The 23,950-nt window shown below is 41.9% G+C and overlaps 2 protein-coding genes across 2 annotated transcripts in view; both read right to left on the reverse strand.

Moving 5' to 3' along the window:
* LOC124042036 (guanine nucleotide-binding protein G(I)/G(S)/G(O) subunit gamma-12-like) overlaps positions 1 to 19,884 on the reverse strand; it is a 50,527-nt gene extending 30,643 nt beyond the window's left edge. The window contains exon 1 of the mRNA XM_046360310.1: positions 17,979 to 19,884. The gene's annotated coding sequence lies outside the window, so the exon portion shown is untranslated. The remainder of the gene's footprint in view (positions 1 to 17,978) is intronic.
* Positions 19,885 to 20,166: 282 nt separating this feature from the next.
* LOC124042035 (protein wntless homolog) overlaps positions 20,167 to 23,950 on the reverse strand; it is a 34,058-nt gene continuing 30,274 nt past the window's right edge. Inside the window, exon 12 of the mRNA XM_046360309.1 lies at positions 20,167 to 21,365. Coding sequence (XP_046216265.1) covers positions 21,259 to 21,365 — 107 coding nt within the window. The 3' untranslated portion in view covers positions 20,167 to 21,258. The remainder of the gene's footprint in view (positions 21,366 to 23,950) is intronic.

A 23,950-nucleotide genomic window follows, 5' to 3' on the forward strand; every position in this document is an offset into this window, starting at 1 on the left:
GATCTCCATTAGCTGTACATCTTAGGTGTTTTATTAGGATCTCCATTAGCTGTACATCTTGGGTGTTTTATTAGGATCTCCATCAGCTGTACATTTATTAGGATCTCCATCAGCTGTACATCTTGGGTGTTTTATTAGGATCTCCATCAGCTGTACATCTTGGGTGTTTTATTAGGATCTCCATCAGCTGTACATCTTGGGTGTTTTATTAGGATCTCCATCAGCTGTACATCTTGGGTGTTTTATTAGGATCTCCATTAGCTGTACATTTATTAGGATCTCCATTAGCTGTACATCTTGGGTGTTTTATTAGGATCTCCATCAGCTGTACATCTTGGGTGTTTTATTAGGATCTCCATCAGCTGTACATCTTGGGTGTTTTATTAGGATCTCCATTAGCTGTACATTTATTAGGATCTCCATTAGCTGTACATGTTGGGTGTTTTATTAGGATCTCCATTAGCTGTACATCTTGGGTGTTTTATTAGGATCTCCATTAGCTGTACATTTTGGGTATTTTATTAGGATCTCCATTAGCTGTTGCAAAAGCAGCAGCTACTCTTCCTGGAGTCCACAGGAAACATGAAACATGACATAATTACAGAACATTGATAGAACAGCTCAAGGACAGAACTACATAAATGCAAAACGTCACACATAGCCTACATATCAGTACATACCACACAATATCTTGGTCTAAAAAGGGAGACATGTATCTCTTATTTGAACCCAGGTTTGCTGTTCACTTGAGCAATCTTTGATGGGTGGGAGTTCCATGCAGTCATGGCTCTCTGTACGTTTTCTTGGAATTTGTTCTGGATTTGTGGACTGTGAAATGAGATGCAAATAAAGTTTTGTGCAATTTGAATGTGAATGCAGCACCTGAGTTTGGTGTAGGGTGAATTGGACAAAGAGTGTGTCTGTGCATCTCCCTGACACCTGTGTGTGCCTCTTCAACACAGTGGAACAAGAGACAAAAACTTTGGGGCCCAAGGAGCGAGAGAGCATAAAGGGTGGTGTCTCTGCTCGCTCACACACACACACCACAACCCTCCTCCATAGTTTCCCAGTTAATTTCTCACCACACAGGCACTAAAAACTATCCCAAGACTGAACAAGGACCCACAAATGACCAACAATCTATCCCTTTGTCTGGGTTGCCAGCCAACTTCCCTGAGGACTCTAAAGAAATGAAACAATCCATCAAACCAACATCAGTTCTGAGCATTTTGAAGCCTGAGCTCCACAAAAAGACAACAGTTAACAGATTACAGAAGATGCCATTTGGAAACACAAGAAAAACTTCTATTTCCTCTCGTTATTGTATCAAATAAAATGTTATTAGTCACATGCTTCATAAACAACTGTCACGCCCTGGTCTAAGTATTTTGTGTTTTTCTTCATGTATTGGGTCAGGCCAGGGTGTGGCATGGAGTTTTTGTATTGTGGTGTGTTTTGTCTTGAGGTTTTGGTGTGTATGTATTTTGGATTGTAGCTAGTGGGGTGATCTAGCAAAGTCTATGGCTGTCTGGAGTGGTTCTCAATCAGAGGCAGGTGCTTATCGTTGTCTCTGATTGGGAACCATATTTAGGCAGCCATATTCTTTGAGTTTGTCGTGGGTGATTGTCCTGAGTGTCTTGATGTCCTTAGTCTGTGGTAGTTTTCACCAGTTAAGGCTGTTTCGGTTTTCACTACGTTTATTGTTTTGTAGAGTGTGTTTTGGATTCGTGTTACGTTGTGTGATTAAACATGGATCGCAATATACACGCTGCAGTTTGGTCCGACTCTCCTTCACCACATGAAAACCGTGACAACAACAGCTGTGGACTAACAGTGAAATGCTTATTTACGGCTCTTCCCAACCATGCAGAGAATAAGAAAATAGAGAAATAATAGAACATAAAACACGTAATAATACAAATAATAATAGATACAATGAGTAATGATAACTTGGCCATATACAAGGGGTACCAGTACAGAGTGGATATACAGGGAGGGGTACAAGGTAGTTGAAGTAGATACTGTATGCACGTATAACTAGGAATACAGTGACTGTAAATAGTAGTAGCAGTGCATGTGATGAGGCCTAAAAGTTTGTGAAAAAAGGGTAAATGCAGATAGTTAACCAAATAGCTACCCGGACTATTTAACTAACTATTTAGCCTTCTTAAGTCTAGGGGATAAAAGCTGTTCAGGGTCCTGTTGATTCCAAACTTGGGGCATCGGTACCGCTAGCCATGTGGCAGCAGAGAGAACAGGCTATGACTTGGGTGGCTAGAGTCTTTGACCATTTTTAGGGGCTTCTTCTGACACCGTCTGGTATAAGAGGTCCTGGATGGCAGGGAGCTCGGTGAGGTACTGGGCTGTATGCATTACCCTCTGTAGCGCATTGTGATTGGATGCCAAACAGTTGCCCTTCCAAGCAGCGATGCAGCCAGTCAAGAGGCCTACTCACTTTTGGAGGATCTGAGGACCCCAAATCTGTTCAGCCTCCTGAGGGGGAAGAGGCATTATTGTGCCCTCTTCACGGCTGTGTTGGTGTGTTTGGACCATGATAGGTGATGTGGACATCAAGGAACTTGAAGCTCTCGACCCGCTCCACTCCAGCCCCGTCGATCACTTCCATCGCTCATGCATTTATCAACTTGACTGTGTTTCATGCACTTTTTATTTTTGATTTATTGAACCTTTATTTAACTAGGCAAGTCAGTTAAGAACAAATTCTTATTTACAATGACGGCCAAACCCGGACAACGATGGAAAAATTGTGTGCTGCCCTATTAAGAGACTCCCAATCACGGACGGATGTGATACAGCCTGGATTCAAACCAGGGACTGTAGTGGCACCTCTTGCACTGAGATGCAATGGATTAGACCGGTGCTCCACTCGGGAGCACCTTGTGCTTCCTTTGTTTTTGAATGTGAGCGATAAAAAATGCATTGTCATTTTTTATTATTGATACCACTTTACATTTACATTTACATTTAAGTCATTTAGCAGACGCTCTTATCTTATCTAAATCTTAAAGGGGGGCTCCACCCAGAGGAAGTCATATCTATTGTATAACATCTACCTTTACCTAGATTAGTGCTATCTTGAATCCTTGGGACGTCCCTATTCCAAACCCTAACCTTAACCCTTACTCTAACCTTAACCCTTACTCTAACCTTAACCCTAACCTCAACCTTAACCCTAACCTTACTCTAACCTCAACCATAACCTTAACCCTAACCTTAACCCTTACTCTAACCTCAACCCTAACCTTACTCTAACCTTAACATAACCTTAACCTCAACCATAACCCGTACCCTTACTCTGACCTCAACCTCAACCCTAACCAAAACCATTTCAAATTTGATGTGATGTCAGAGTTGGGACATTCCAAGAATTCCGCTTAGACTTTCCCCTTCACCCGTCCGGCAGGAAGTTGACGTGGGCTGGTGGAGCCTCCTCTCCTTAGGCCGGGGGAAATAACCCATATAAGTGCAGTATGGTTATGAAATGCTGTAGAGTATAGGTCAGGGTCAATATTAATATTGGTTCAGGTAAGAGAGTTGGCGTCTTTATGAAAGGCGTGTCTTCCTGTATTGCCCTGACAGGAGTTTTATGGAAAATTACAGAAGCCTAACACATTTCACGTAAACGTTATCATTGGAAATATGATATAGTTCTAAAATAGACAACAAAACCTGCCAATGTTTTCTCAAGCAAACCACAAAGCTATTGGCCTACTGTTCAATGTACACGTCTGTTATTAGAGTAAACAAAACGCCATTTGGTCCCCCAGCAACCCACAGAGCTGTTATCAAAGCTGTTGACAGCATAGTGGGATCAATAAGCGAGAAGCATATCTCTAGGAGCTTGGGGAATCCTCTGCAAAAAAAAACCACACACATGTATGACACTATAAACACTCCACACACTCTGTGGAGCTGTTAGAGGATACTTCAATGGGGCCAGGCCACCCGCTAGACACAGACAGAGTAACTTTACCTCAGTGACCCAACTGTTGTTTTACATACACACACACACACACACACACACACACACACACACACACACACACACACACACACACACACACACACACACACACACACACACACACACACAGGAGATATACAACAGAAGAGAAAACTATATCAATGGTCAGTGGATAAGTCTACTCACTAAAGGTTGTAGTTAGTCCACCTGGCAATGCCAAGCTGGCAGAAAAGGGGCGGGGGGTCACTGTCAGGACACCTGGACCTTGTAGTAAGGCCCCTCGTCCCTATCTCCATGTTAAGACGTGACGTGGGGTTAAGGAATTCCACGATGCATCTCTTCCCATCTGAGTCATTACAGATGTGGTATTTTAATTTGAGCCAGTTTTCTACAGCAGGAAAATAATCCTGCAGCAACAGGACATTTGAATTATTATGTGGATTATAATTGATGGACATTTTTGTAGGGGATGATACATTTTTTGTAAAGGATTATTTTATTTTTTATTTAACCTTTATTTAACAGGTCTGAAATGTCAAAGTGTACATTACAGACTTCAGAAGCCTTTTAAAACCTCAAATACACTACAAGTTTAAAATGTCCTGCATTGCAGGAAAGTTCTCCTTCAATCTGTAGCTAATGCAGAACCATAATTGCACCTGCAAGTGAGGACCCTATTACCCTACAGACCGAGTGCATTGTACTAGCTAACACACATTACCCTAACTTTGTCCTCTACCAAACAAAGCAGCTTTGTTTCAGGAATGGGGGTGTTGGAAACTTTTGCTCATTCAAGTATTTACTTCAGTATTTAGTCTAAGGTTGCAACTTAAGTATATTTACATTCTTTAAACCGCATGTAACACAATACACACTGCAATATGAGAAGACACTGCTCTGCCAAAGTGGCAAACCCTCACATACGCACAATATCAATATTTGGATATGTCACTGTTTGTAAGTAGCCCATTAAAAGCAGGATACAAGTGTATGCTCTGCCTCAGGAAAGTTTTAGACCGCCTGAGGAAAGACAATGTGAGAGCTGGGAATGTAGTCTAGTGCGCCACCTAGCGTCCATAAAGAGGAATTGCTATTTATTTGAGCCCTTCATTTTTTCTTCCATATGCCATGACAACAATCGTGCGCCAATTTCAGGTAATTTTAAGAAAATTGTCATTTAATTATTACCTATGTTTCTCCTGTTAATTTCATGTCAGGACAATGTTTAAGGAATTAATAACTTTGAGTAAGTGGCCCTTTCGAGGGCTGTAAAACAGGGATGAAATGTCAATGACAAAACCATGGCAACGAAACATTCTTTTATAATCCAATACATTATTTTATAATCTAACAGTACAGCCACAACAAATATAAGAAAAGTTTCAGCAACAAAATTCCACAGCAAAAATACAGCTTTTCCATGAGGAGCACAGCGACGGAAACAACCCCGAGCAACCTAGCTAACTGACAGAGACATAAATAACCCCTAGCAACCTAGCTAACTGACAGAGACATAAATAACCCCTAGCAACCTAGCTAACTGACAGAGACATAAACAACCCCTAGCAACCTAGCTAACTGACAGAGACATAAATAACCCCGAGCAACCTAGCTAACTGATAGAGACATAAATAACCCCTAGCAACCTAGCTAACTGACAGACATAAACAACCCCTAGCAACCTAGCTAACTGACAGAGACATAAATAACCCCTAGCAACCTAGCTAACTGACAGAGACATAAACAACCCCTAGCAACCTAGATAACTGACAGAGACATAAATAACCCCGAGCAACCTAGCTAACTGACAGAGACATAAATAACCCCTAGCAACCTAGCTAATTTAATTGACAGAGACATAAATAACCCCTAGCAACCTAGCTAACTGACAGAGACATAAATAACCCCTAGCAACCTAGCTAACTGACAGAGACATAAATAACCCCTAGCAACCTAGCTAACTGACAGAGACATAAACAACCCCTAGCAACCTAGCTAACTGACAGAGACATAAACAACCCCTAGCAACCTAGCTAACTGACAGAGACATAAATAACCCCTAGCAACCTAGCTAACTGACAGAGACATAAATAACCCCTAGCAACCTAGCTAACTGACAGAGACATAAATAACCCCTAGCAACCTAGCTAACTGACAGAGACATAAATAACCCCTAGCAACCTAGCTAACTGACAGAGACATAAATAACCCCTAGCAACCTAGCTAACTGACAGAGACATAAATAACCCCTAGCAACCTAGCTAACTGACAGAGACATAAATCACCCCTAGCAACCTAGCTAACTGACAGAGACATAAATCACCCCTAGCAACCTAGCTAACTGACAGAGACATAAATCACCCCTAGCAACCTAGCTAACTGACAGAGACATAAATCACCCCTAGCAACCTAGCTAACTGACAGAGACATAAATCACCCCTAGCAACCTAGCTAACTGACAGAGACATAAATCACCCCTAGCAACCTAGCTAACTGACAGAGACATAAATCACCCCTAGCAACCTAACTAACTGACAGAGACATAAATCAGCAACCTAGCTAACTGACAGAGACATAAATAACCCCTAGCAACCTAGCTAACTGACAGAGACATAAATAACCCCTAGCTACCTAGCTAACTGACAGAGACATAAATCACCCCTAGCTAGGCCTCTGATAGGAATTTCTGCCATATAATACGTTTTTTTTTCTATCCAATGTTTTCAGGTGTTTGGTTTCAACAGGAAAATCCAAGTTGTGATAAATTGCCTGCATTCCCACCATATCAGCAGCAGGGGACAGCAGAATATAGGATTCTTCATTATTTGGGGGGTAATGAGCTCTGTGCACGTACAGTAGCCTACACACAAACGTGTTCTCTGCATTTTCATAAGTTATGACTATATTTAATAATAGTATGCATCAATCTGTCTTTGGTATCTAATTTCCAACATATCAAAGAGCCCCTGAACTCGCTGATTGGCACTCGATTTCAGTCTTGGTGGTGTGTTTCCTGACCTATTCCACGTTTGGTTAATGATATTTGTCAACAAAAAAAGAAAATGCTGTTTCATGTAAACTTCCTCACTGTATATGCTATTGTATTAAGAGCAATTCCCGCAGCTGTTTACCCCCAGGTTAGTGGGCAAATGGACATCGTCAAAACAAAACCCAACCTTCATTTACCCGTTGTGACACACGGATGTTCAAAACTCCGTTTTGGATGAGACTGACTTTATGACAAAAATGATCCTATGTACACTTTGTAGACAATTTTGACTCGAATAAATGTTTCTGACAGATATCAATGCCACATGGGCCATTTTCAAATGGATTGTTTGCTTTTTAAAGGCAGTGGCTCTTTAAGTAATTTAATACAATGAGTAACACGTTGTACTGCACACACATTTAATATACTTAGCTTAACACACATACAGTACATTACATTTGTTCACTGCATGTCTATGATTCAAACAATTACTAGTACTACTAGGCCAGGATTTGCAGCCCGGAAGTTCGTGGAGATCGCATTAACGGTAAATGCTGAATGTCAGCTCAAACGTAAATTACCTTTAAAAGTCAATAGCAATGCGCTACTCTCTAACGTGCCTTGGATTGAATCCCGGCATTAGAACAGAGTGACCGAGGCCAGAGCTTCATATCAACAACGGAAGTTAACGTTAGCTTGACATTAGCCTGAGCCGCTCATCTGAGGAGAGACTCAACAGTTACGACAGGAGCCTCAAATTAAAAAGCAATATTTTATCCCATCCTCAGACTGGTTTAGGGAATAAACATCACACTTCCTGAGCTCCCTGGTTTGGGATTGGATTCACTGTATCAGCCTCAGTGATTCCAAATCACTACTATAGAAACACTGCCATACATAGCTTACAGTCAATTTACTTATTGTACTATATCATGTCAAACAGCCATCCTCTCCACTCTCAGCTACTACTAGTCATCTAACAATATCACAACATGTATGGTGTCAGAGATAATGCTGTTATGTCCACATTAACCACTTTGTCTTTCTAAATGGATAGGCCAGCTTGGCTGTGTTTTCAGTGCTTACTGAATCTTTTAATTGAATATCTAAATCTATAGGCTAACGAAGTGAGCAACAGCAGTTCAATATATACAGAGGGGTAAAAAGGTATTTAGTCAGCCACCAATTGTGCAAGTTCTCCCACTTAAAAAGATGAGAGGCCTATAATTTTCATCATACACTTCAACTATGACACTTCAACAATGACAGACAAAATTAGAAAAAAAAATCCAGAAAATCACATTGTAGGATTTTGAATTAATTTATTTGCAAATTATGGTGGAAAATAAGTATTTGGTCAATAACAAAAGTTTATCTCAATACTTTGTTATATACCCTTTGTTGGCAATGACAGAGGTCAAACATTTTCTGTAAGTCTTCACAAGGTTTTCACACACTGTTGCTGGTATTTTGGCCCATTCCTCCATGCAGATCTCCTCTAGAGCAGTGATGTTTTGGGGCTGTTGCTGGCCAACACAGACTTTCAACTTCCTCCAAAGATGTTCTATGGGGTTGAGATCTGGAGACTGGCTAGGCCACTTCAGGACCTTGAAATGCTTCTTACGAAGCCACTCCTTCATTGCCCGGGCGGTGTGTTTGGGATCATTGTCATGCTGAAAGACCCAGCCATGTTTAATCTTCAATGCCCTTGGTGATGGTAGGCTTTGTTACTTGGGTCCCAGCTCTTTGCAGGTCATTCACTAGGTCGCCCCCTGGAATTTTTGCTCACCGTTCGTGTGATCATTTTGACCCCACGGGGTGAGATCTTGCGTGGAGCCCCAGATCGAGGGAGATTATCAGTGGTCTTGTGTCTTCCATTTCCTAATAATTGCTCCCACAGTTGATTTCTTTAAACCAAGCTGCTTATCTATTGCAGATTCAGTCTTCCCAGCCTGGTGCAGGTCTACAATTTTGTTTCTGGTGTCCTTTGACAGCTCTTTGGTCTTGGCCATAGTGGAGTTTGGAGTGTGACTGTTTGAGGTTGTGGACAGGTGTCTTTTATACTGATAACAAGTTCAAACAGGTGCCATTAATACAAGTAACGAGTGGAGGATAGAGGAGCCTCTTAAAGAAGAAGTTACAGGTCTGTGAGAGCCAGAAATCTTGCTTGTTTGTAGGTGACCAAATACTTATTTTCCACCATAATTGGCAAATAAATTCATAAAAAATCCTACAATGTGATTTTCTGGATTTGTTTTCCTCATTTTGTCTGTCATAGTTGAAGTGTACCTATGATGAAAATAACAGGCCTCTCTCATATTTTTAAGAGGGAGAACTTGCACAATTGGTGGCTGACTAAATAATTTTTTGCCCCACTGTATGTAGGCTTTTCATTTGATCAATTTTGTTGCAGAGAAATTTCCTGCATAACAGGAAGTGCAAACGTAGTGTAATTGAGTTTTAAAAAGGCTTCTAAAGTTTGTAATTTCCAGACTTAATTTGCCCTGAGTAAATCTGTATCAACTTCTACAAAACTTTACATGAATTATAATCCACATTTCTTGTTGCTGTAGGATTAACTTTCCTGCTGTAACAAAATAGCTCAAATTAATAACTGTAATACTGTATTATAACACTCCTAGGAAAAAATGGTTCCAAAAGTTATTCGACTAGAGAACCCTTTTTGATTTCAGCTAGAACACTTTTAGTTCCAGGTAAAACCATCTGTAAAAGGTGTTCTACCTGGAACCCAAAAGTGTTCTACTGGCAACCAAAAGTGGTTCTTAAAAGGGTTCTTCTATGGGGACAGCTGAAAAACCTTAAAGGTTCTAGATAGCACCTTTTTTTCTAAGAAAGTATGATTTACATCCTCCCTGGGTTTGGACAAGCAATCAGTGGCATCACCCTCAGTATCAACAGCTGCTAACCTCACTGGGATGGATTCAAAAGGCCAGGCTATGAGTGCCTAGGGCTGGATTTGAGCTTCCCATAAACTGACTTTAATTCAATTATATCAACTAGGTGTGCATCAGTGCATGTGTAAATTCATGAGAAAACAATTGCTTCACCATAAGAATACAAGTGTGTGTGTGTGTGTGTGTGTGTGTGTGTGTGTGTGTGTGTGTGTGTGTGTGTGTGTGTGTGTGTGTGTGTGTGTGTGTGTGTGTGTGTGTGTGTGTGTGTGTGTGTGTGTGTGTGTGTGTGTGTGTGTGTGTGTGTGTGTGTGTGTGTGTGTGTGTGTGTGTCTCTGTGTGTGTGTGTGTGTCTCTCTGAGTGTGTGTGTGTCTCTCTGTGTGTGTGTGTGTGTGTGTGTGTGTGTGTGTCTCTCTGTGTGTGTGTGTGTGTCTCTGTGTGTGTGTGTGTGTCTCTGTGTGTGTGTGTCTCTGTGTGTGTGTGTGTGTGTATCTCTGTGTGTGTGTCTCTCTGTGTGTGTGTGTGTCTCTCTGTGTGTGTGTGTGTCTCTCTGTGTGTGTGTGTCTCTCTGTGTGTGTGTGTCTGTGCGTGCGTGCGTGCGTGCGAAGAGAGAGAGAGAGACAGAGAGTGAGCACCAGGTGGAAGACAAAGCTCGTCCACTGAAGAGGTCTCTGCATATGACAGCTTCTACATGGTAACAACTCACGTGGTCACGACGACGGCATGTGGCACAAGGCTGCCTGCATCCAAAAATAAACCATTGTCATATCCCTCCCTTCTTTGTTGTCTTCTCATCCATTCTCTTCCTGCCATCCCCCTTACTAATGGACATCTTAAAATTCCTTTTGAAGGGGATTTTAGTTGGAATTCTGCTTGTCGTATGGGGAAATCTAGGAATGTTTTAAGGTTGATCGGAAAATCTGGAAATGTTTGGAGATTGACCCTCGATAACCTGAGAGAGAATGAGGATCTGTCGGGTGGTTAAACCACTTGATGGACTCCTCAAGAATACAATGACTATCTATCTATCTATCTATCTATCTATCTATCTATCTTATCCACAATCCTCTTCACTTCATCTGAATGAAAGTATTTTCACTACAGCAGTACAACAAAGAGATTGAATGAGCCTCCAGGATGCATGACCAAAACAGAGTATTCACTGTGTAGCTGATTGAGATAGAGGTAGAGAGAGAAACGGCTAGAAAGGAAGACTTTACACTAGTGTGTCACACTGGGCTTGTAAGGACGAGACACAACATGTTATACACTGCCAGAGTTTATGACTACACAAATTAGGTGGAAGTCCGCTTCCATCTCAGATAGTTGCTACGACAACCATTAAATTATTGACGCACACGTTTGATCCCCATTCAAATCAGATTAAAATATAGGTCCTAACAGACACACTTTGTGCAGGAAAGCAGAGAGGCACAGATGTTTATCTATTATATGTCATTTCCTGTGAAGTAATATCTAGTTCTTTATAAAAATAAAAAAAAGTTGTATTTTTTAAGGGGGGGGGGGGTCTAGGAAGAGTGGATCAGCAGGGTAGCCTAGTGGTTAGAGCGTTGGACTAGTAACTGGAGGGTTGCAAGTTCAAACCCCCGAGCTGACAAGGTACAAATCTGTCATTCTGCCCCTGAACAGGCAGTTAACCCACTGTTCCTAGGCTGTCATTGAAAATAAGAATTTGTTCTTAACTGTAAATAAAGGTAAAATATATATTTTTTTAAAGAATCAACTCCCAGGGCACTAAGGTTGTCATAACCCAATCTTGTGCATTTTGTTTTCCAGTTATACAATTAAAAGCATAAATTCATCAACCTATTGCTGAATCATCCGTTTTGGGTGTGGCTACTGTACATCGGTAATGTCAACATTCTTGTTGGTTAATCGATACTGAACAAAAATCTAAACGCAATGTGCAACAATTTCAAAGATTTTAACAAGTTACAGTTCATATGAGGAAATCAGCCAATTGCAATAAATTAATTAGGTCCTAATCTATGGATTGCACATGACTGGGAATACAGATATGCATCTGTTGGTCACAGATACCTTTAAAAATAAATGGGCCTCACATTGGGCCTCAGGATCTTGTAACATTATTTTTGTGCATTTAAATTGCCAATCGATAAAATGCAATTGTGTTCGTTGTCCGTAGCTTATGCCTGCCCATACCATAACCCCCCTGCCACCATGGGCACTCTGTTCACAATGTTGACATCAGCAAACCGCTGACCCTCACAATGCCATACACATTGCGGTTGTGAGGTCGGTTGAATGTACTGCCAAATTCTCTAAAATGACTTGAGGCTGCTTATGGTAGAAGGATAAACATTCATTTATCTGACAACAGTTCTGGTGGACATTCCTGTTGTGTGATTAATCTGCACATTTTTGAGTGGCCTTTTATTGTCCCCAGCACAAGGTGCACCTGTGTAATGATAATGCTGTTTAATCAGATTATTGATATGCCAACCCTGTCAAGTGGATTAATTATCTTGGCAAAGGAGAAATGCTCAATAACAGTGACACGTAAACAAATTTTCTTCACAAAATTTGAGAGAAATAAGCTTTTTGTGTGTATTGAATATTTCTGGGGTCTTTTATTTCAGCTCATGAAACATGGGACCAACACTTTACATGTTGCATTTATATTTTTGTTTAGTGTATGTTCTTGGGTCAAGTGGACAAACTTTCCTTAACATACGGCTGAACCAACCACCACAAACAACAGGACAAAACATGGTTCTGGATTTGCCGGCACTAATAAAGTCATATTTGTTTGGTAGCACTTCATTTTAAGTACAGAAATTACCAGGTATTTACTAGCAAACTACACTGTCAAATGATTAATACACAGTTATACTCTATTTTTTGATTTATTGGGATTGTTTTGGGGATTCATTTTTAAACTCAAGTCAGACCCCATTTTAGACTAGTGAAGATAACAAAGTGTTATTGATGTTGCACTGTTTTGTCAATGCAATTTGTGTGCGATGACAAAGAGCTAATTTCCACATTATGTCAACAATTATGTTCTATGTTGTATTAGTGTATTAGTGTATTATGATATTGTCTTGGGGACACCAGTTGATCAATGTGGAGTGAGCAGTCATATCCTCTGAGTTCATTACTGAGAAGGTTATTCAATCACCCACATAAACATGGACTAGAGAAAACAGAGGAAGTGAGTGACTGTGTGTGTGCGTGTGTGTGTGTGTGTGTGTGTGTGTGCGTGTGTTCGCACATATTTTAATCACTGGCAAGACAGTTGGTATTAAACTGTATCAACAAGAACGACTTGAAGCCTCACAAGTAGAACACACAGAAACTCACAAGCAAAGATTGCATTGCGTCTAAGCTCTTCCTTCCTCATATACAAACCTGAGTTTATTCAAGACTGTAGCCACGGCTACCGAGCAAGTTCTGCAGCCTTCTCTTTCAAAGAAGACACTTGCTTCTGAAATCATTACAAGTTGGCTCAAAAGTCAAACTGTGTGAGTACCCTGTAGGTTTATTGCTGTCAAATGTACATGCACTAACTATAAGTCACTCTGGATTCCTGACGGGCCTCCCCCAGGTGGTGAAGGTAGAAAACAACATCTCCACTTCGCTGATCCTCAACACTGGGGCCCCACAAGGGTGCGTGCTCAGCACCCTCCTGTACTCTCTGTTCACCCATGACTGTGTGGCCATGCACACATCCAATTCAATCATCAAGTTTTCAGACGAAACAACAGTAGTGGGCTTGATCAAATCAAATGTATTTATATAGCCCTTCTTACATCAGCTGATATCTCAAAGTGCTGTACAGAAACCCAGCCTAAAACCCCAAAGAGCAAGCAATGCAGGTGTAGCACGGTGGCTAGGAAAAACTCCCTTATAACAGAACATGGCCAAGATGTTCAAATGTTCATAAATGACCAGCATGGTGAAATAATAATAATCACAGTAGTTGTCGAGGGTGCAACAAGTCAGCACCTCAGGAGTAAATGTCAGTTGGCTTTTCATAGCCGATCATTAACAGCATCTCTGTTGATCACAACGACGAAACAGCCTACAGAGAGGAGGTGAGGGCACTCGGAGTGTGGGGTCAGTTAAATAACCTCACACTCAACAAAACAAAGGAGATAATCGTGGACTTCAGGAAACAGCAGAGGGAGCACCCCCCTTTCCACATCGATGGGACAGCAATGGAGAATGTGGAATGTTATAAGTTCCTCGGCATACACGTCACGGACAAACTAAAATGGTCCACCCACACAGACAGTGTGGTGAAAAAAACACAACAGCGCCTCTTCAACCTCAGGAGGCTGAATAAATGTGGCTTGTCACCTAAAACCCTTACAAATTGTTATAGATGCATATTTGAGAGCATCCTGTCAGGCTGTATCACCGCCTGGTACAGCAACTGCACCGCCCACAACCGAAAGAGTCTCCGGAGGGTGGTGCGGTCTGCACAACGCATCACCGGGGGAAAACTACCTGCCCTCCAGGACACCTACAGCACCCGATGTCACAGGAAGAACAAAAAGATCATCAAGGACAACAACCACCCGAGCTACTGCCTGTTCACCCCGTTACCATCCAGAAGGTGAGGTCAGTACAGGTGCATCAAAGCTGGGACCGAGAGACTGAAAAACAGCTTCTATCTCAAGGCCATCAGACTGTTTATAAGACTAACAGAGAGACTGCTACCTACAAACAGACTTGAAATCATTGGCCACTTCAATAAATGAATCACTAGTCACTTTAATAATGCCACTTTAATAATGTTTACATTTCTTGCATCACTCATCTCATATGTATATACCGTATTCTATACCATCTATTGCATCTTGCCTATGCCGCTCTGTCATTGCTCATCCATATATGTATATATATATTCGTATTCCATCCCTTTAGATTTGTGTGTATTAGGTAGTTGTTGGGGAATTGTTAGATTACATGTTAGATGTTGCTGTACTGTTGGAACTAAAAGCACAAGCATTTCACTACACTAGCATAACATCCGCTAACCATGTGTATGTGACCAATAAAATTTGATTTGAGAGTCTGCTAAATAACTAACATTTCAAATGTAAATGTAAAGTTTCGAAATAAAAGCTAGAACAAAAACTGATAGTGTATGTCGTCATAAAAAGCTGAAATTGTAAGTTACCGGAAATGATTACAATGGCAATTCATATAGTAATGTTTTGTTGTAGCGGTAACTGTACCGATATGCCAAGAAACAGGCCGGGGAGCCTTATGATAAAACCACGCGTTTTGACAAGACTGCCTTTCATTTTAATGGGCATAGTAGAGTGAGGCTTTCATGAGAGTAAATAAGGGTACTAATGAGTTGGTCTAATCAATGCCGTGCCTGTGTTGACTCTGTGATGGGGCGACAGAACACAGGGCGGCTTATTGTCTGTGTATAAACGCCTTGGCCTAGAGCCTCCCTGGCTGGGCCTCACTAGCTGGGCCTCCTTGGTTGGGTCTCCCTGGCTGGCCTCCCTGGCTGGGCCTCCCTGGCTGGGCCTCCCTGGCTGGGCCTCCTTGGTTGGGCCTCCCTGGCTGGGCCTCACTAGCTGGGCCTCACTAGCTGGGCCTCCCTGGCTGGCCTCACTGGCTGGCCTCACTGGCTGGGCCTCACTAGCTGGGCCTCCTTGGTTGGGTATCCCTGGCTGGGCCTCCCTGGCTGGGCCTCCTTGGTTGGGTCTCCCTGGTTGGCCTCCCTGGCTGGGCCTCCCTGGCTGGTCGTAATTCTGCTGCATCATCACTCTCTCAGTCAGCGCTCTAGTTGATGATCACAATGTAAACTGTACTACGAGGAGGTCCTCGCGACATGTTAAGCACAGGTCTGCTAAATAAATGACAAACAGAGTTCCAAAGAGCCACGGTTTATTAACAATCACAGGGCAATACAGAAGTTAATAAAATTGTGAGTCACAATACACCACAGAAGGACACACACTGGCTGGGGCTATTTCTTAGAAGACACACAATGAGTTCGCAGCAGGGCAAGAAATAATCACAAGTAATCACACTCTTTGTAAGACAGCACACCCATGATGAAACACTCGTATTTAGATAAAACACATAATAATTAGCATACAAAACACACACGTGGATGAATAAGACTAGCTTCTGCTCTCTGACTAAATAGTTCCCTCCTAAGTAAAGTCAGATGTGGCGGTATCTAGGAAAGTGGTGACCAAATAAACAGGTACTGTAGACAAACAAACATTTAAAATAAATAGTCAGCCCGCCAATGCATCCCCAAATATTTTGCCTGAAATACCAGACTAAACAAAATACCAAACCCTGCCTACCTAATGTAAGGAACTCAATAATAGTCAGAGCAGTGAAAGGCTTCTCCCAAGCTCACTTTGAAGTTGGCAAGCCATGCTCTTTCCTGGTCTCCACAACCATAACTCGCTGTCAAAGCCACTTCTCCCAACAGCACTGAACACTTCCCTCCAACTGCGTCGGAAACGTCACAAAAGTTCAATAAACTTTAGACTTCGACTTCTCCATCCTCCTCTCCTCCGTGACCCGGAAACCAATAAGTGGTCGAGAAGAGTAAATGTGTTTGTATGCGAACGAAGGAGTCTGCTCCCCTCCTCGAAAACCTACTTCGGCAGAGGATGCGCGAGAGTATCCTCGCAGCGTCTAGGCAGAAGGGTTTAACAATCCGCAACACCCCCTTTAAATCAGCTGTTGAGCTGTTGTTTTCCCAAAGGAGAAAAGAATGCAAACGTTTAAAAATGATATGCTACTTGTCTTTTTGTCGATAAAATGTCTTGCACAACTAGCTACATTCATGTTACCACTTTACACATATATTTTGGGATTCCACACCTGTAAACTCCATTTGCCTGATGACACGCAAGTGGAGGTGGTTCTCATTTCATATAAGTCATTTCCCACTGGGCATAGACGTCAATTCAACATCTATTCAATGTTGGTTCAACGTAATGTTATTGCAATTATGTGGAAACAACGTTAATTCAACCAATGGGTTGTTTCCACGTTTCCTTTCCTCGACTCATGTCCTTGATTACCTTTGACATTTTTCAAAAAGGTGGAGAGGACAGAGGAGAGGAGGCGAGCAAAACCATTTGAGATACTCCCATGGAGTGAACAGGAAATGTGCACTGTTCCTTGCGCTCCCGGGTGGAACCAACACTCTCTTTCCCTGAACGTTTCGCTTCAGGTATTTATGCAAATCGTACACCTCATCTCATAGTGGCCAGTAGGTGCCACTGGCTACAATAAGTTACACATTGGACAGAGTTGAAGACACAGGTGGGTCAAGCTGACCTTCAGGAGCCAAGAACATGTAATCATACACTTTCTTCTATCGGGATAAAAATGTGGAATCCGGCCATTGTGCTGTCATATGCAGTGTAGCCTAATGGTTGCTAGACTTCTCATTGAAATAGTAGCAATAGAACATCCTCACTTTGTAACTGGTTTACTACAGTATTGCCATATTTGATTATCTACTGCATGCATGTGGATATATTTTATTCTGATAGGTTTCCATTAAAGGTGGTATTTTAAAAAATTGCACACTCCTCGAGCCCAATATGTGTGCCTGGCCTGTCACATCTAGATGTATGGAGAAGGATTGATATGAACAGGTAGCCTATGACTTGTTGCACGAACAAGTCGACCAGTCTCTGGAAGGCCTGACGAGAAGTAGCCTACACGAATGGAAATACTGGCACTGTACGTTGTGCTTCAGCTGTTTCACAATAGGCGTAGTACAATTCATTCTTGGTCAGAAGGGCGATTACCGTCGACACCCAAAGGCATAGCATACAATTATCACGGTAATAACTACAAAATGCACTTATGTTACGCGCATGGCCTATCACGCACTCTACTAATGTGACAGGTTCTGTCCCAATGTAAGCAAAATTGGTAACAATGTCAATATTTTATGTTATCTATCTGGAGTATCATACAAATACACTGTAATGGCAAGTTATCTTTCTGAACGTTTTTTTGAAGAACTAAAACAGGGAATGTGTTTTATAGGCCTATTGATTAACCCTTAACTTCCTAGGAACACTGACACGACACACTTACCTGGCGAGGGCAATACAAGCTGGTCTCCCCGTGTCGCCTACTGTATCCGTCACCAACTAGGAGGAGACCTCACTCAATAACAGTTGACAGCTATGAAAAGCAGATCAAACGACGGTCTTTGGGACTGCCAACTGGTGCCACTTTCACTTTCTCACGGTGTTGGCTGTCGCTTATCGTAAATATCGTTGATTATTTTATTTTCTCCACCTACTTGCCCGTATGACTAGGCTACACTCCCTCGTCCGCTTCGTGACGGAAACGAACGATCACAGCCAGATAGAGAAGTGGAGTCACAGAATAGTGGGAACACTAGCGGGTGTTACGAGAATTTGTTGTTTTGCAGTCTCTGCTCCTGTATTTATTGGTGCCTCCCAGGCGCCCTCTTTCTGTGCAAAGCGTTTCAATACAATATGTACTAGGCATCCGCGGGTCGATTTTCTTCTTGAGCGGATTTGGCGGGGCGCCGGAACATAATTACAAGAACATTTGTAGACGGCAAATTGACCGCAAGAAGACCAAACAGATATGTTTGACTAAAACAATAATTTCAAACCTTGATTACATCATACGATCACATTTATCTCTATTATGAGTGGGAATACTTGCAGATTTCTTCAATTAAAATATCTTGGAGCTGATTTCCTGATGTTTTATTAGTCTATTATAATAAATAAACCCACTCGCGTGGGGGGCCCTGTACTAGGCTATACTTCATATTAGCCCAAAGGCCGGCAGATGGCGATATTGAGTGGTTTCAACTTACCTTCCAAAGGCAATGGGCTCGTTCGAGCATATTGCTTTTGTCAAAATGGTCACTGCCTTTCAAAGTCTGAGCCATTATGGGCATTTTTTTTTAAACTGTCCGATTTGCACCTTATGTAGGCTGCATGAACTTTGCAACAACCATGTGATCAAAGGTCATGAAGTATCGGCTGCAATTTTATGCACTTGCACCTTACCAGCTTCAACTTGCAGCCGCCTGCATTCCAGGCTGCATCACAACTGACCGTAATTTGGAGTCCCATAGGGTGGCGCACAATTGGCCTTAGTGACGGCCATCATTGTACATAAGAATGTTATTAACCGACTTGCCTAGTTAAATAAAGGTAAAATCAAAAAATACAATTGTTGGAGGTTCGATTGTCAACCAGTCATTAGGGTGCTTTTGCAAACGTGACCAAAGTTGCCCTTTCGAAAAAAGATTGAAGTCAGAGTGGAGTATTAACTGCAGTTAGTGCGAGAGAGACTCAAATAACATTCATTTGTACATATCCACTGTATACCTGAATGGCGAATTTGGTTCCTGTTTCATTCACACCCTTAGGAAAAAAAAATTGCAGTTTTGAAACTGCAGTAAGTGCTGTAACTGCAGCCGACTGATATTTTCTGAACCTCTCCAACACAGAGAAAACACCATCATCTCCCACAGACAGCAGTCAGTGAGCTCTGTGGACCCTGTGAAGGGCATTGTACTGGCTGAGGCCTCACAGCAGCAGCCCATCAGTTATGAGGTGCAAACCACCGGTGGAAATACTATGCTCCTTGAACGGGAGACCAAGGAATCAGAGAAAGAACTGTCCTCTTCCAGCCTGTCCACGGCTATAGGCAGGAAGTAGGCTGGAGGAACTAGCTGCTTCGATGGAGCACTGAGGGGACTGAGGAAAGGACAAGAAGCCTGTAAGCATTACTAGTCACTCCATTCTACGTGAATTTCAGTTCTCTAATATTGTAGCAAAACACTGTCAACACAGAAGTTGAAGATGTTTTTTTCCCTTCGTCAGTCTCACAGAGCTGCTACGGGAGAAGATTAACTCCGGCAAGCAAAAGAGGAATGATTTCCATTTATTTAGGAGAAGAAAAATGTTCAGTAAACTTGCCATTTCTTTGCAAATTAGTTCAGTACCGTCTAATTAGTTTTTATTTAACCTTTATTTAACTAGGCAAGTCAGTTAAGAACAAATTCTTATTTACAACGACGGCCTACCCCGGCCAAACCCAGACCACGCTGGGCCAATTGTGCACTGCCATATGGGACTCCCAATCACAGCCAGATGTGATACAGCCTGGATAACAGTAAGCACATAAAACAATTAGCCTACAATAGAAATGCTAGTTGCATTTTTCTTAGACCACAAGGAAATTCCCTACAACATGTGAATATACTTTGAAAATATTCTAAAACTAGGCATAAAGTAAACATTTGATTTAATTTAGCATAAAAAGCACAATACTACACTACCACGACAGTCATCTTCGAATCTCAATTATTATTATTTTTGCCAACAGACAGTAAGTGATACAGCATATGCAAATCTTTCATACAGTTGAAAATAAGCACTTTATAAAATATATATATCTACATCGTAACATAATGAACTTGGTGTTTCCCAAAACGGCCCTGTGGTTTGTCCTTTTTTCCCCCCACAATACAAAAAGGTATTATCCCCCCCACTTGGGAGAGTGATAGACAAGAGAACACAGTAGTCTCTAGAAAGTTCCATGGATGTGTACAGCTGAACGTGAGTGCGGCCAGAAGTGACAAAAAAGACAAAGATATGACTGACAACGTGCAGAGATATGCTTTCTTTTGACAGATCTTCAGAATGTGGTCATCTTGGACCTTGTACCATTGACATACACTTATTTGTCCTACTGGTTGTTTCAATCTACAACTGCAGAGGCAGTGCCAAAAACAGCAGTCATCCAAATGTAGTTCTCTCTAAAGAACCAAGTAATGTTGTCTTCAGTGAGGCAACCAGTTACACCACAATATAATGCCTTGAAAGCCCACAATGTTTTTCCTGTAGTTGGATGTCGTTGCCACTGGACACTGATCTAATTTCAGATTTGCACTTTATCCCTAATGGTTTGGTTTAGGATTTGAGGGATGGTATGCTGATCCTAGATTTGTGAAGACAACATCTACCTGGAGTGTTTTGTTCCCTCCCCAACTACCTCATGACCAGCAGATGCTGTTCTACATCCTTCCATTCCATCGCAAAGCAGATTTTCACAACCTGGACTTCATAAGAGTACAGTTGTTCAACAACAACAACATTACAAACAGAGTTAAAAGACTATGTCAAATGTCAAAAATGAATATACAATCTGGCCCCATGTCTGCAATGAAATGAAAGGACTAAAAGGGCTACAGAGAAAGTTGCTTTGAACTTCTGGGACAATGTGGGGCACATGGGTAGTAGGGTAGGGCTAAAGGAAGCACCGTACAGGTTTGAGGGAGGGGTGTTGTAGGTGGTTTGATGTCAAGGGGGGGGGGGGTCTACTCTTGGGCCTCCTTGCCCGTCATCTTGTAGATCTCGGTGGGTCCATCCACGTGGGTGATGGTGGTGGTCAGCTGGATGTCCTCGCCACTGGCTCCTGCGTCTCCTGCACAGAGACCAACACACGCCAGTATAGTAAACACAGACAGCAGTACATATGGGTCATCTGCTTTGTGCTCATTAGGCACCAAATGGAACAAAACAAAACTGAAACAGGGAGGAGCATGGCCAGCTGCAGCCTTTCGGGGGCCCTAACCAAAATTTGGTTGGGCGGGCCTCACAACATTTTAGTGTCCCCCATCTTGACAGTGGTGAAAAATTGGTCGTTTTAAAGCGAATTCCCTGCTATTGTACACATTTTGCCATGGGGTGGAGATACATTTTTGCGGTTTTAAAACATATTCCCTGCAATTCTACATATTTTGTCATGACTTATGCCATCTTAATATCTGAGTGAGAAGTACTTTTAATTTTTTATTTAATTTTACCTTTATTTAACTAAGCAAGTTAGTTAAGAACAAATTCTTATTTTCAATGACGGCCTAGGAACAGTGGGTTGCCCCTGAACTGCTTGTTCACGGGCAGAATGACAGATTTGGACCTTGTCAGCTCGGGGATTTGAACTTGCAACCTTCCGGTTACTAGCCCAACACTCTAACCACTAGGCTACCCTGCCGCCCCAAGTACTAACAAAATCCATTGGGGCCCCTGGAGGTCAGGGTCCCCGGTCGGTATTTGGCCATGAATACTAGAAGTATTTTAGATAGCTGGCAATCTAAAAATTGTTAGCTGACACTCGTTATAACACACTTGTTATAACAGTCGGAATTTAAAATGGATTCAATTGAGATCTTTTGTTACTGGTCTACACACACACACAATACCCCATGTCGTCAAAGTGGAATTATGTATTTGAAATGTAAAAAAATACATTAAAAATCAATAGCTGAAATGTCTTGAGTCAATAAGTACAGTGGGGCAAAAAAAGTATTTAGTCAGCCACCAATTGTGCAAGTTCCCCCACTTAAAAAGATGAGAAGCCTGTAATTTTCATCATAGGTACGTACACTTCAACTATGACAGAGAAAAAGAGACAAATTCCAGAAAATCACATTGTAGGACTTTTAATGAATTTATTTGCAAATTATGGTGGAAAATAAGTATTTGGTCACCTACAAACAAGCAAGATTTCTGGCTCTCACAGACCTGTAACTTCTTTAAGAGGCTCCTCTGTCCTCCACTTGTTACCTGTATTAATGGCACCTGTTTGAACTTGTTATGAGTATAAAAGACACCTGTCCACAACCTCAAACAGTCACACTCCAAACTCCACTATGGCCAAGACCAAAGAGCTGTCAAAGGACACCATAAACAAAATTGTAGACCTGCACCAGGCTGGGAAGACTGAATCTGCAATAGGTAGGCAGCTTGGTTTGGAGAAATCAACTGTGGGAGCAATTATTAGGAAATGGAAGACATACAAGACCACTGATAATCTCCCTCGATCTGGGGCTCCACGCAAGATCTCACCCCGTGGGGTCAAAATGATCACACGAACGGTGAGCTAAAATCCCGGAACCACACGGGGGAACCTAGTGAATGACCTTCAGAGAGCTAGGACCAAGGTAACAAAGCCTACCATCAGTAACACACTACGCCGCAAGGGACTCAAATCCTGCAGTGCCAGACGTGTCCACCTGCTTAAGCCAGTACATGTCCAGGCCCATCTGAAGTTTGCTAGAGAGCATTTGGATGATCCAGAAGAAGATTGGGAGAATGTCATATGGTCAGATGAAACCAAAATATAACTTTTGGTAAAAATTCAACTTGTCGTGTTTGGAGGACAAAGAATGTAGCTGAGTTGCATCCAAAGAACACCATACCTACTGTGAAGCATGGGGGTGGAAACATCATGCTTTGGGGCTGTTTTTCTGCAAATGGACCAGGACGACTGATCCGTGTAAAGGAAAGAATGAATGGGGCCATGCATCTTGAGATTTTGAGTGAAAACCTCCTTCCATCAGCAAGGGCATTGAAGATGAAACGTGGCTGGGTCTTTCAGCATGACAATGATCCCAAACACACCGCCCGGGCAACGAAGGAGTGGCTTCGTAAGAAGCATGTCAAGGTCCTGGAGTGGCCTAGCCAGTCTCCAGATCTCAACCCCATAGAAAATCTTTGGAGGGAGTTGAAAGTCTGTGTTGCCCAGCAACAGCCACAAAACATCACTGCTCTAGAGGAGATATGCATGGAGGAATGGGCCAAAATACCAGCAACAGTGTGTGAAAACCTTGTGAAGACTTACAGAAAACGTTTGACCTCTGTCATTGCCAACAAAGGGTATATAACAAAGTATTGAGATAAACTTTTTTTATTGACCAAATACTTATTTTCCACCATAATTTGCAAATAAATAAATTAAAAATCCTACAATGTGATTTTCTGGATTTTTTTTCTCATTTTGTCTGTCAAAGAGTTGAAGTGTACCTATGATGAAAATTACAGGCCTCTCATCTTTTTAAGTGGGAGAACTTGCACAATTGGTTACTGACTAAATACTTTTTTGCCCCACTGTATTTAATCCCTTTGTTATGGCAAGTCTAAATAAGTTCAGGAGTAAAAATGTGCTTGACAAGTCACATAAGTTGCATTGACTCACTCCGTGTGCAATAATAGTGTTTAACATTATTT

The sequence above is a fragment of the Oncorhynchus gorbuscha genome, linkage group LG08, assembly GCF_021184085.1.
Source record: "Oncorhynchus gorbuscha isolate QuinsamMale2020 ecotype Even-year linkage group LG08, OgorEven_v1.0, whole genome shotgun sequence".
Classification (NCBI taxonomy): Eukaryota; Metazoa; Chordata; class Actinopteri; order Salmoniformes; family Salmonidae; genus Oncorhynchus; species Oncorhynchus gorbuscha.